This window comes from Lepisosteus oculatus, chromosome 1 (assembly GCF_040954835.1).
Source record: "Lepisosteus oculatus isolate fLepOcu1 chromosome 1, fLepOcu1.hap2, whole genome shotgun sequence".
Lineage (NCBI taxonomy): Eukaryota > Metazoa > Chordata > Actinopteri > Semionotiformes > Lepisosteidae > Lepisosteus > Lepisosteus oculatus.
Window position 1 is genome coordinate 77,817,520 of NC_090696.1, and position 12,605 is coordinate 77,830,124.

General features: G+C 48.4%; 2 protein-coding genes and 1 long non-coding RNA gene across 6 annotated transcripts; 1 reads left to right on the plus strand and 2 right to left on the minus strand.

The window, feature by feature from the left end:
• Nucleotides 1-380: 380 nt before the first annotated feature.
• Nucleotides 381-6,853, minus strand: tmem165 (transmembrane protein 165). Of its 3 annotated transcripts, none has more exons than XM_015345888.2 (6): nucleotides 6,514-6,851; nucleotides 5,924-6,149; nucleotides 3,379-3,554; nucleotides 2,894-3,076; nucleotides 1,947-2,052; nucleotides 381-1,532 (listed from the first exon to the last, which is right to left on the minus strand). In XM_015345888.2, exons 1-6 carry the CDS (start codon nucleotides 6,652-6,654, stop codon nucleotides 1,456-1,458), a joined length of 909 nt encoding a protein of 302 aa, XP_015201374.1. In that variant the 5' UTR covers nucleotides 6,655-6,851; the 3' UTR covers nucleotides 381-1,455. The 3 variants fall into 3 exon arrangements, with proteins under 3 accessions (XP_015201374.1, XP_015201372.1, XP_015201375.1); XM_015345886.2 differs by having other exon boundaries at nucleotides 5,924-6,155; XM_015345889.2 differs by lacking the exon at nucleotides 1,947-2,052 and having other exon boundaries at nucleotides 5,924-6,155; nucleotides 6,514-6,853.
• A 23-nt stretch (nucleotides 6,854-6,876) lies between these two features.
• Nucleotides 6,877-9,905, plus strand: LOC138241150 (uncharacterized). Its single transcript, XR_011190331.1, has 2 exons — nucleotides 6,877-7,062; nucleotides 9,286-9,905. It is a non-coding gene; the product is annotated as an uncharacterized lncRNA (long non-coding RNA).
• Nucleotides 8,600-12,565, minus strand: srd5a3 (steroid 5 alpha-reductase 3). Of its 2 annotated transcripts, XM_015345480.2 has the most exons (5): nucleotides 12,025-12,561; nucleotides 11,371-11,522; nucleotides 10,307-10,498; nucleotides 9,736-9,867; nucleotides 8,600-8,950 (listed from the first exon to the last, which is right to left on the minus strand). In XM_015345480.2, the coding sequence occupies exons 1-5, from the start codon at nucleotides 12,222-12,224 to the stop codon at nucleotides 8,691-8,693; spliced, it is 936 nt and encodes a 311-aa protein (XP_015200966.2). In that variant the 5' UTR covers nucleotides 12,225-12,561; the 3' UTR covers nucleotides 8,600-8,690. The 2 variants fall into 2 exon arrangements, with proteins under 2 accessions (XP_015200966.2, XP_015200967.2); XM_015345481.2 differs by lacking the exon at nucleotides 10,307-10,498 and having other exon boundaries at nucleotides 12,025-12,565.
• Nucleotides 12,566-12,605: the final 40 nt, after the last annotated feature.

A 12,605-nucleotide genomic window follows, 5' to 3' on the forward strand; every position in this document is an offset into this window, starting at 1 on the left:
ACCCTAGCAAGCATACTGCACATTTTTCATTTCATGAGCTAAGCAGTTCTCACTAACAAAACCATAATGGGACATTTTTTTTTAGCAGATCTTGCCGAGTTTGCTCCCCTTATTCGATTTTGAAAATAAATGGATAAATTGAGATGTTTTTTTGTTCCCCGGGGTGCTCTTACATGTGTAACAGGTATGCAGCACTTGTCTTCTGCTCAGAAAAAAATAGGTTAATGTCAAAAAATATTTATTAGGTAAAAGCTAACGACATTTACATTTACGGGAGAAATGAAAGGAGTTGTTTCAGCGTTCTGGAGGGGCATGCTTCAGTGTTTCAGACACTGGATGGAGGTTTTAAGGAAAAAAAAAACCCTTAGAAGAACTTGAAGTGAATAGAAAAGGATCAGTTTATTTTTTTTATTGATACAAATCACAATTCTGTGTGGATTTTTTAACATTTAACTGACCTCCAGTCTGACCAAAGTTCCAGGAAACGCAGGCGGGGGCAGAGGGAGCGACGCCCTCTCACTGTGCTTTCACAATGACCAGGGAGAACCCGGCCCGACGGGGGGCAGAGGGAACAGTGCTCTTCCCACGGCCACGCTCAAGGCACGACCCAGCCTCCCTTGCCCAGCTGGCTCACCTCTTACTATTGATCCTGCTGGGGCCTGGCCAGTGGACCCTTCTCTTTTGTACAGGAGTAGGAACAGCTGAAAAGGGGCTTTCCTGGTAAAATGGATTTTCCCATGTCCGTCCAACTGCTCTTGAGCAGATAATTATAGCGTTTTTTTCACAATGCAATGCTTTCGGCTTTGATCAATTATATTTTATCCACTACATCATTCAAGTCATTAAAGCTGGACTTCAGCAACACATAGAGGAAGGTTTTTATTATTAGCGTGATAGAATTTGAGACATATTTACATGAATCAGGGTCTACAGTTATCAATTCCTCTGCTCCAACGCGTGTGGATCAATATTTTCTCTTCAGCCTTCGAGGCCGCCGTGTCAAATATTGACAATGTAGGTACCTTGTAAGTTTTCAACCCACCAGTGTAAAAATATCTCCCCTGACATTTTACAGTACTTGATCTAAAAAAAAAAGAAAACTAGATTTAACTAGCAAAAATATTTTAATCTTCACACTAATTTGATTAAATACAGAACACCCACCAAGGAAAATATTTTCTTCAAGGTTTAAGACGCCGAGTTCCTGAGAACCACTCAGCCTCACATTCAAAGTCACTTCATTCCTAACAAAAGTAAAAGAATAACCTAAAGACCACACGAAGGTAGCGCCTGGGTTGCAAACTCACAACCACAGCAGAACCGGAGCCGCATTCACGCACAGCCAGGGCGTGACAGCTAGGGGGCTCCGCTGAGCAGAGTGGTCACACTAACAGAATCCAACTCCCAACGTCATCCTCACTGAAGCTGGGCAGCGAGAACACGAGGTCCTGCGGGTCAGAACCCGGCGTCCGGTTTGATGAAGAGGGCCGAGAGGGCAAACGCCAAGAAAACAATCCCTCCTATTATGGTCACTGCAAGAAAAGAGCACAAACGAAAGGTTACAATCTCCTGTCCCTACTCCGCCATCCAGCAGTACCAACATCTCGCTGGTCAGAAAAGCCTCTTCCCTCTTTCACCTCTGCAGAAACTCTGATTTTTGATGTTGACCTTATTTGAACTGCACCCTCAAATACTTCAGCCTCCAGACCTGTACCGGCTGCCTTCTCAGTACGCACTGTACCCTTCTTTAGTCCTTCTGTGGCAGAATACAATATTAAACACATATCTCACAAAACTCACCTACAGAAAGAAAAATGGAATAAAGATCTAGATTTAACAAGTCATGTAGAGTATTGCTGGACTACAGATTCCAATACAAATTCCTTTATAGTTCTGTAATGATGCATGGACAACTACATAAGAGGGTTTTTTTTTTAAATACCTACCCGTTCTGACCGAGATTTTCTGAGCGATCATCCTTCCACCAATAACCGCAAGTCCTGTGCACAAGCAATGCCCAAGTGTCCCTCCCACAGCCACTCCAAAAGGGTCCTGTCGAGCAGGGCAAAGTGTAGGACAGCTCAGCATTCTTGCATGCGATTCGTTGGGGACGCCGGGTTTCCTGTTGCTCGGAGTTTGCCTTATGGACAGTGATGGACAGCAGCCAAGAGGACAGGTGTGCAGACAGACCTCACTATCCACAGATAAACGCACCAAGTGCTTGGCCAGGATGTTACATTCAAACATCCCCTGCCACTGTTCTGCTACTGCTTTCAGCCTGCACGCAAACTCATGGTTTGCAACTGCAGCACTGAATTATAACCACCTGCCTGTGCTTATTATAGGTCCAAACACAAGGAATAAAGGCCAGTGTAACATCAAAATGTTGCCTTTAGACTTAAGTACAATGCCCTAGTAAATAACTACCCACAGAAGGCTTCCTGCCAGGCAACCAGGCATTTATAATTCAGAGCCAGGGCTCTGGGGTGTAACCCTACGCTTCTGCACTTTCTCGACACCAACGCAGTAAGCAGTGTGGGTTTCTCTCGCTGTCTACTGGTTCCTGGCTGTGGCTGCACAGGCAGTTTAAAGGCTTTGGCCAAGCGGAAAACTCACTGATTCCAGAGAAGCAGCCAGACACATTCAAAACCCCCGAGGGCGCCTACGAGGTCAGCCCCAACGGCGGGACGCGACCCAGGCGGCACAGGAGGAGACGACCCGGAAGTGCATTTAAAACCGAGAACAGGAGGCACTTCTTTACCCAAAGGGCTGGGAGAGTCTGGAACCAGCTGCCCAGCCATGTTGCCGAAGCCGATACCCTTGGTTCCTCTCGGGATCCCGGGATCAATGAACCATTACCGAGCAAACCGAATGGCTCTCCTCTCCCACGTACCTCTCGGGCGGCCAGGACGATGGTGGTCAGTTGTGACCGGTCGCCCCACTCGGCGAGGAACGTGAGTGTGAAGGCCTGGATGAAGATGGGGGAGATGATGCTTTGCCACCTCTTCGAGGGCATCGCCGTTCCCGGGCCGGCTTCGACGTCCGCGGCGCCGTTCAGCAGCTTGGACCGCTGGAGCTGCAAGGACACCACATCAGACAGCGGGAAGAGACGGGGGCCGGCGGAGCTACAGCTGCAGAGGGACTCGAAGCGCCAGGTCAGTTCCTCCGCGCGCGTCGTACACTCCATCTCTCCAGAGAGCCGCTTCAGAGGCGCCACGGTCATCTCTCGGCCCCACCTCCGCTCCGACACGCAGAGACGCAGGGTCCTTGGAACGGACTTCAGATTCTTCTACTCAAGACCTTAAATCCTTCGTGAAACGGCAGCCCAGCACCTAGAATAACCCCTGGAAATGAGAGGCGTCCATCCGGGCCACTCACCTCTTCATCCTTCTTCTTGATCTCAGCCTGAACCTCCTCCAGCTCCTCCTGGCCCTCGTCCGGGCTCATCTTCAGCCCCTCCCGCAGCATGCGCACGCCGAAGATGGCGAAGAGCGCCGTGGACACGTAGTAGGTGTATATCCTAGGGATGATGGTCGTGGCGTAGCCGAAAAGCACTGGAAAGACAAATCGTGAAAGTGTTCAGCTCCCGGTCCGTACCACACCCCATCCCACAAACTGCTGTTCCACAGCCTCCTCTCCTCTGCACGTAGACAGACACTGCCGTCTCTCATTTTTCTCCAGCACATAGTCTGCTACTCAGGAGATGAAGTACTTTCTTCATCACCATTATCAGAACCCTTCCAGTCAAAGTGTATAAAACCACACACAGCACTCTGAAAAATTGGCTTTGTGCTGCGTTTATGGACCAGGTAGGTGGCGCTATAACAACTGGGTCAGAATTCACAAACCAGGTGTGCCCCAGCATGGTGACCAGAGGCGCTGTTCTGTCCTTCGGGTGAGACATTAAACCCAAGTCCTGCTTACCATGTCATCAAAGCCCCCAGGGCACAGTTAAGAGCAGAGGTGTTTACCCCGAGATCCTGGTTCAATTTCACGCTGGACTTGGATCTTGCCTCCCTCGATTCAACTAACGAAGTAATTTCTCTCTTCCCCACCTGTTCTACTGCATATTAAGGCTGCTGGTGCAGAACTGCTGCTGTGTGCCGCCCAAGTGAAAGGCGAAGTGCTTTGGGATCCTCTGACATGAAAAGGGCTACAGCTATACCAATGCAAACATTTATCATCCAACAGCCAGAGACTTTCTGGGATCAAACAGAAGATTACACTGACGGACACAGACACAGAAAAGAGAGAGACTTTTCATCTCCTTGCTCTTTTGTTTGTGCCTTCCCCGAAGCTCATGTTAAAATCACAATACTGTAGACTGCGATCAAAGTCTAAAAGGAAGATGTTCAATTATTTCAATGCAGGATTTCCTTGCCCTGTAAAATACACTGATCATATTTCCTTACGTTCTGTGTATTTTTCAGAACCAACATGACTTGCAGACATTAGCAAGACGGCTATCATTTCATACCCGCTCTTGCAGGGTGGGTAGCCACAAAGCCCCTCATCCCAGGTCTCATGCCTGGTCCTTCGAGACCAGCTCCGTGAGGCGAGAGAGCTCCTGAGTGTCTGGCCCTGCTCCCCCACCAGCAACTCCCAGTCTCCTGCTTCGGCACACCGACAGCATTCTCAAGGCTCTCAGGATAAACAGCTTTCCTACGCTTTGGCTGGACGAATATGAGGACACAAACCAGAGGAGCCATTCTGCCCATCTAGCCTGTTTGGGAGTCAGAAGTCCATTTGATCTCCGGATCTGATCTAGCAGTTTCTTTGAAGAAACCAGGCTACCAGCTTCATCACCTTGGCTGGGTGCCAGACTCCAAACCTCTCTCCATAAGAGCCTCCCATTCTTGGTTTTAAATGCACTTCCCTGTAGTTTCCACTTGTGTCGTCTGGCTCATGCGTCACTGTTTGCTCTGGAGAAACGTGCTGGGCTGGCTGTGGCAGCCTCGGAGGATTCTGAGTACTTTCCATCACTTGTGTCAGGTCCCCCCATAGCCTCCTCTGTTCAAGACTAAAAAGGCTCAGTTCTTTCAGTCTGAGCGTTATTTTGCCTTTCTGGAAACAGAATAAAAAAAGGCTGTTCATGCCCATTTCAGAAGTAAAAGACAAAGTGGAAAAAAAGAGGACCTTGTAAAAACGGGTTTAACCAAAGCATGTACTTTGCAGCATATTCTACATAAACTGATGCAAGAGTCCAAATAAACAAGTGGCTTCTTCATGAGCACATTATTAAATCGTTCCTCTTTTCCTCCTCACTGGCTCGCTCGAAAGCGATCTGAAACTGCATCAGGAGGAGCCCCAGGGCTCACGATCAAAGCGCTGCCTGTTCACACAGCACAGGCTCCTCTGCACAGAGGCCCTTGTGTTTCAGCAGGAGGCTTCTGCACGTGCCGAGAGCTGTGTGCAGGAGGGTTAAACTGCTCTAGACTCGCACGGACCACGGATGTCCACCTCGTCAAGTGTCCCTAAAAAACAAAACAAAAATCCAGCTGCGTCTCTGAGGCTGGCTTAGCACACGTCGGGAACCGTTTGAGAAGCACCACTATCACCACTCGATCTGACACACGCTCTCTCTGTCCGGCTGATCACGAGGGCCCTCCTCCCAGACCTCTGCATGCTCCTGGGCACTCCTCAACCCTTACATCCCTCACCTGCCACCACTCTCGGCTGAACGACAACAAGCACAAGAACTGCAGAGAAACTCGTGCACTTCCCTTCCTCGGGCGAGCGGCGGGCTCGTCGCTGGCAGCAGGGCAGCGGGATGTCGTGCCAGGGACACCGGACACGAGAGGGGACACGGGTTTGATCAGGGGGAACGTGTACGGAACCTGCTCTCCACGCCACGGGGATTAAGGCAAGACACTGGTCTCCCCCTGCCGAAGTAGCGGGGGACCCCCACGGAGAGCCCACTCACCGGACAGGCAGGTCATCACCCCCAGAGCCAGCATGGCGCCAGCCAGCACAGTCAGCCGGTTGTAGCGCATGGCCATGATGGCGGCGATGAAGAAGGTCTTGTCCCCCAGCTCGGACACGATGATGACAGAGATCGCCGCCACGAAGGCATGGATGAAGCCCAGGTTCCCTCTGCTGGGATCGTCCTCGCTGATCACGGGGCCTCCGGGCTGGGCGCTGGGCAGCTTCTGCAACTTTCAAATGTTCTGCGTTATTCTCAAGATGACAATCCCACCTGTACTTGGAGGAACATCTAATACAGTCTTCCCGCTTCAGAGCGTCATATAACCCCATACCACATTTTTCGGCTTTATACCGTCTGCTACAGGTCAGGCGAAAGCACACAAGCGCGAAACTGCCACCTCTGTCACTTGGCATCCCGGTTCTTCACAGAGCCGCTGGGGACACAATGAAGCGGCACGTATCGCGCCCTCAAGCCGGAAACCCGGGTTTTCGGCCGCCAGATCGTGCTGAGGGGACGGGTACGTCAGGACACACCGGCCCCGGAGGGCCCGGCCGAGGGGGCTGGTGTCGCCGCGGCTCTTTCCCTACCTCTTGCGGGGCTTGCTCCTGCGCCGGCGGCTGCTCCTCCTGGATGCCCCTCACGCCGGCCGGCAGACAGAGCCCGGCCAGCAGCAGAGCGCAGAGCAGACGGGCTCCCTGCCTGCGGGCGCTACCGGGGAGCCGATACATCACTACCAACGGAGCGGGCGGCAGACAGACGCGTTACAACAATTACTATTTTAATTTAAAAAGGGGGGGAGTTAAACCAAACAACTTAAAACTTAAATTAAACTAAAAAAGGCATATTTAATTAGATGTAACTGACGCTACTTCCACATCTCTACTCCGAGCCGGAGCTGACGGCTGCTCGGGCTCTGCCAACCCTGCTATCTGCTGCAGTCCGACACATCGGCCGGCGGGGGCGGGCTCTGCGGGCCACGTTCACGACGCTTCCCGGGATCGGCCAATGACACGCCGCGGTAAGTGAGCGTCATCACAGGCGTCACGGGATCGGTCGTCATGTTAGGTAGAGAGGCGCAAAACCGGAAGGAAGAAGTACGAGAACTTCCTCCAAAGGGGGCCTTTGGCATTTTACAGGTACTACCTATAAATATACGTGTCTGTTGGTTATCTGCCATCCCCAGTGTTGATTGATGACTTTATGTGGTAGAGCTGCCTGTGAAGATTTTTAGTTATGTTGTTTCTGCCCTAATTCCTAACTTACAAATTCTTGCTTCGAGTGTACTGCTTCTAACAGCACACGTTTACCCTTATTACTGACTAACCCAGCTCCTACCCGGAGGCCACCGACACGGGTGAGCTTCACCTAGCACCAGGCACTCCCACAATCTGTTTCTCCATCTGCAGCTGTGCTACTACATATCAATCAGCTCAGGTTTAATTGGACCGGATAAATGCCTTCCACCAGTTCAAAGTTTATTTATCAAATGTACAACAATGCAGCGTGCAGCAGTAGTTGCTGGAAATGAAATGTCTTTTCTGCGAGCTCATCGGGGGGTAAAAAACACCAAATAAAAGTTACAAAATAGATAAAGTTACATAATGATAGATAATAGTGCAATAGAAATTGAATAAGAAACTCAGACAGAGCTCAATATAAATAGAGCTGCTTTTGAAATGGTCTCCTCCAGCCTTATGAAAAACAATGCAAATTAATTTTTCACTGATATCAAAACCCCTCATGGAGATAACAGGAATCAATTTCTTTAATCATTTGGCACACTTAAGTAGAATAAGAAACAAAACAACAAGCAGGAACTCATGGAACACAGATTTAATCTCAAGGTACTGGAAACACCTCCAGGAGAGTAATGGAATGTTTTATCTTTAAGGTCATCAGAACTAATCGGTAATCCACATAGTAAGAAAGCTGCTTGCTCCTGGTTATAGTCACAGCACCCCAGAAGCTAACCCCACTAGACATAGGGTGCAAATGAACATTTCTCCCTGGGCTAGACTCCATTCCATCAAAAGGACACAAGACAGGACGCACCCTGGACAGGACACCAGTCCATCACAGGGCACAAGGTAGGACACACCCTGGACAGGACACCAGTCCATCACAGGGCACAAGGTAGGACACACCCTGGACAGGACACCAGTCCATCACAGGGCACAAAGTAGGACACACCCTGGACAGGACATAAATCCATCACAGGGCACAAGGCAGGACCATACTCTGGTCAAGACACTAGTACATTTCAGGGAACAATAAGAGACATCAGATATCCTACCCAGCTTATCTTTGCAAGGGAGGAAACCAGAGCACTCAAGAGGCAGCAGCACTAACTGCCATGCCAACGTGCTGCCCTGAATCAAAACTTGAACATGTCATAGAAATACATACAGAGAGGTGGCTCTGTGGCTCAGGATTTGCGCCTGTGGCTGGAAGGTTGCCGGTTCGAATCCCGTGGCCGGTAGAGGAATCCTACTCTGTAGGGCCCCTGAGCAAGGCCCTTAACCCCAACTGTTCCAGGGGCGCTGTACAATGGCAGACCCTGCGCTCTGACCCCAGGCTCTCCCTATCTGTGTGCCTGTGTGTCTCATGGAGAGCAAGCTGGGGTCTGCGAAAAGACGAATTCCTAATGCAAGAAACTGTATAGGACTAATAAAGTTATGTTATGTTATACAAGATTTATTTACAATTTTGCACAAGCGGAATTACATTCTTTCCAAGCGGTACTTTCATACACTGCAGCTGAAATCTATAAGACCAAAGGAATGAAGGCTTTGCGGTGTTTTGGATAGGAGTCAAACTTGGCCAGATAGAACTGGTGGCACAGCACAGCCTCCAGCGCCTGGCAGCTGAGCACGTACAGGACCACCAGCCACCAGGTGGGGGCGCCGCCGCCGAGGGCCACGCAGTAGGAGACGTAGATGAGCAGCTCAGCGAAGTAGTGTGGGCAGGAGACGAGCCGGAACCAGTCGCCGTGAGGGACGCAGTGAGCCAGCGTGAGCACCTCCCCTGCCGCAGCCGGAGAGAGACAGCGCGTCGGGGTTAATGATCCGCATCGGGGGTGTGAGCACAAGGCCCAGCGCGACTGACGTCAGCAAGTTTAACAACCGCCTTAAAACTTGTAGGGGAAACTTACAGCAAAACAAACAATAGACATGAACGGAGCCAAACAGAAGTTCAGAACGTACGAGGTCACTGTATTATATTTTCACTCAGCAAAATGGATGATTATTGGACAGACGCTGTATGTACACCTACCACCAAAGTGTGTTTCTGTACGGTCAAGGATGAGGGCCCGGCCATCCATTCAGCCATTTTTTTTATAACCTCTTTCTCCAATACAGGGTGATGGGTGAGCCAGACCTTCCCCAGCAAGCAATGAGCACACCCCGGCCTAAAGAAGTGCCGGTCTAGGTGCTCCTGCATCAGACAAGCACCGTTCCATTGGTTTCAGATCTTCAGTTCCCCTTTTATGAACTGATTCAGGCGCTGGGCTCTAAGCCACATTTTCTTTTGGAGCAGGAAGTTGGGAAGCTTTAAGGCTGTGAAGAACAAATTGTTCATGGGATTGCGCCAGCTTTTCATATCTATCCTTGTCAAGCTAGGAAACGGGGAGTGTAGTCAAAACACTTGGACAACAATCTGAAAAAAAAAATGCGACTTGAAGAAGGATCAAGTGAGATTCTCGGCAGTGTGAATTACAAAGGTGCAGTTTGCCAAATAATTCCCCAGTCAAACCCGAGTGACCTGTCATGAGTGTAGCAACACCTGTGAGACCCCCGTGTAGCTCTCACCTGAGCGACCCTTCCTCAGGTTAGCGAGGATCACGTGACACCTGTGCTGGTGCACAGAGGCCCAGACAAACAAGCCCACCCCCGCAAAGTGGTTCCACCGCACCTGTGCCAGCACTCCACCTTTAACACTACCTGCCAAAACAATAAACAGCTGTTTTTAAATGCCAGAACTTTTTTCTCTTGAAATGTATAACTCTACCATGCTTTTATTTACAACTGGAAAGTTAACAAAGTATACTGCAAAGTATGCATTATGTCAGATTTTGCTTTGTTTCCTTTTTGATACTTGTGTCCTGATGATAGGTAACGAAATATTATTCCATCCTAGGTTGGTATTAGAAAATCCATGTTATTCTCTGACATTGGAGAAACAATCATTCACTGTTGCCTGCATTCAACATGACTGAGGAAAACCATGCAGACCAGTAAAATACACTGCACTTGTGAGGAAGAGGTGTTGTACACAAGGCACAACAGAAACACACAGCTGTAGGAGTTAAATACATATTAAAGACATTCAAAATCAGCAGTAACAGTATTTAATAATTACATGTTCTCAGGCCAGACTGACCTTCGTGTTCAGTGTGAATGTTGGTACAAAGCACTGTTAATCCAAGTAAAATGTAGTAACCAAGCCCAAATCCATACTGCGCTAAGTGTATGACTCCATTGGAGAACACACTGACAAACAAACACTCCAGGAGCCTTCGGAGGGAGTGAGCACACAAGAGCACCTGCACCAGGAGGAGAGAGAACTGCTCACCTGTGAATGGAGAACAAACAGGTGCACTGTAACAAAGCATTGAGATGTTTAACGAGGTTAAATATGAGCCTTTGGCTTCAATCGGACAAACATCCATAAAAATCGCCCAGCAGACAGAAATAAGGTGTTCTCTCTGGAGTGGCTACTGTTACCCTGAGCTCTCCAGGCCTCATAATTTACCCTGTCTGCATGCAGTTGTAATCTACCTTGTGAGAAAATAAAGTGCTAAAAACTAATAAGCTTGTTCTGGCACAGCTAGGTGAACAGCAAATCAATGCAATGGACGTCAGCGCATCACGATTTCCAACTAACTGGTAGAGAGATGGACAGATCCTCACACACTGGGGGTTCCCACCCTGGATCTGGGGAACCTACCCCTGCTAGTTGTCCTTTTAGTTGAGCAGTCAGTCACATAGCCAGATTCCTAAAGGGCCTAATAACAGGCGTGCTGTGAACATTTTAACTGTAGTTCCTCAACATGTTGGTGGCTGCCTTTAAACTGTCGCATTTCTTCTGATATAAATATGAAATAAAGCTGATCGTAATTAACAGCATAATAATTATTATTGCTGTTGGTATTATAAATGTTTGGCATTATTTAATAAGTCCAACATTTGCATTACAAAAGCTCAAATTGAAGTAATTGTTGGCTTCTAATTTAAGTAAAGAGCTGGGCTGGGATATGTTAGTGTTGATCCTTCAATGTTCTTTAGGTTAAGTATCCAGTGCAAGGCTACTTGATCATTTAGCAGAGAACCACCTGCCACTGCCCTTGACGATTCAGGAAACGTGTGTTCTTGTCTTGTGTTACACCTCCCAGCAGAGCAGCAGTGGCCTCATTCCTGCTTTTGATACAGCATGTGGGAACTTACCTGTCCCAGGTGTGGCTGTACCTCCATTGAGGAAACTCAGGGTGCTCTCTAACCAGCCTGGAAACTGCTTACCCAGCAGGGTCTTTTGTAAGCAAATAGTGAGTAATAAGGAATTCCAAATCACAGACACAGCGTAAAAATGGAAAAACCATCTGCAAAACACCCCCCAAACAACAATATTAACAATCTGACACGGTAAATAATAGTAATAATATATACAACAGTTAATATGCAGAATTATAAAGACTGTGTCATTGTCTTAAAGATGGAAACCAAGATAGTCCTGTTCGTATCACACGTGTTCGAGTTACAATACAGTGCAGTTACTTGGTGACTAATACACGCGTTGTATGAAGTAATAAGTTACATACAGCATGCCATTTATTATCCTCGAGAAAATGTAATAAAATATTATTTTCAGAACATCGTGTTTTCCATAAGGCAATTCTAACGTCAATCTAAATTTAATATCAACATAATCCGGCCGTTTCTAATCAGCTTCTGTTTTGAACGCACAGTTGAAACTTTACACACGATGTCTTTTCATTCATCATATGAACATCTTTCTCTAAGGGGGGAACAGCAGTCCACAGCTCTGATTAAAGTTTAATATGATTTATAATTTAAGCCCCGGCAGGGTAAGATGTCTCTGACCTTTTAGGAACATCAAAGTATCGCAGTAGGTCTGACCGCTGTAGGGTGGTCTTGGTTTTTCCGTACCGAATAAAATCCTGGAATAAAACATAAACCCAGGAGCCACCGTATTTATCAGACGAGTGAGCACAAACGTGAATACAAAAAGCAAAGAAAAAACAGAGAGACAGAAGTAACCATATACAATCAATAGGATTCATCCTAAACCACTGAAACCAAAGTTTCTTAGTGTCCGCGGGGGAAACAATTCCGACGTGCAATGCGTGTCTGTGCAGTAGGGGTTCCGCACCGCAAGGGTAAATACTTTTCAACACTTCTATAGCCCTCTGCTGGAGTCTCCACTCAAAGCGCTTCACGGGTAATGGGGATCCCCTCCACCACCACCGGTGTGCAGCCCCACCTGGATGATACGCCAGCAGCCAGGGTGCACCAGTACTCTCCTCACACACCAGCTCTCAGTGGGGAGAGCAGAGTGATGGAGCCAGTGCAGAGATGGGGATAATTAGGAGGCAAGGCCCAGGGATACAACCCCTACTTCTAATGGTATTTGTTTAAATCGGTCCCGTTAAACAATAATAATA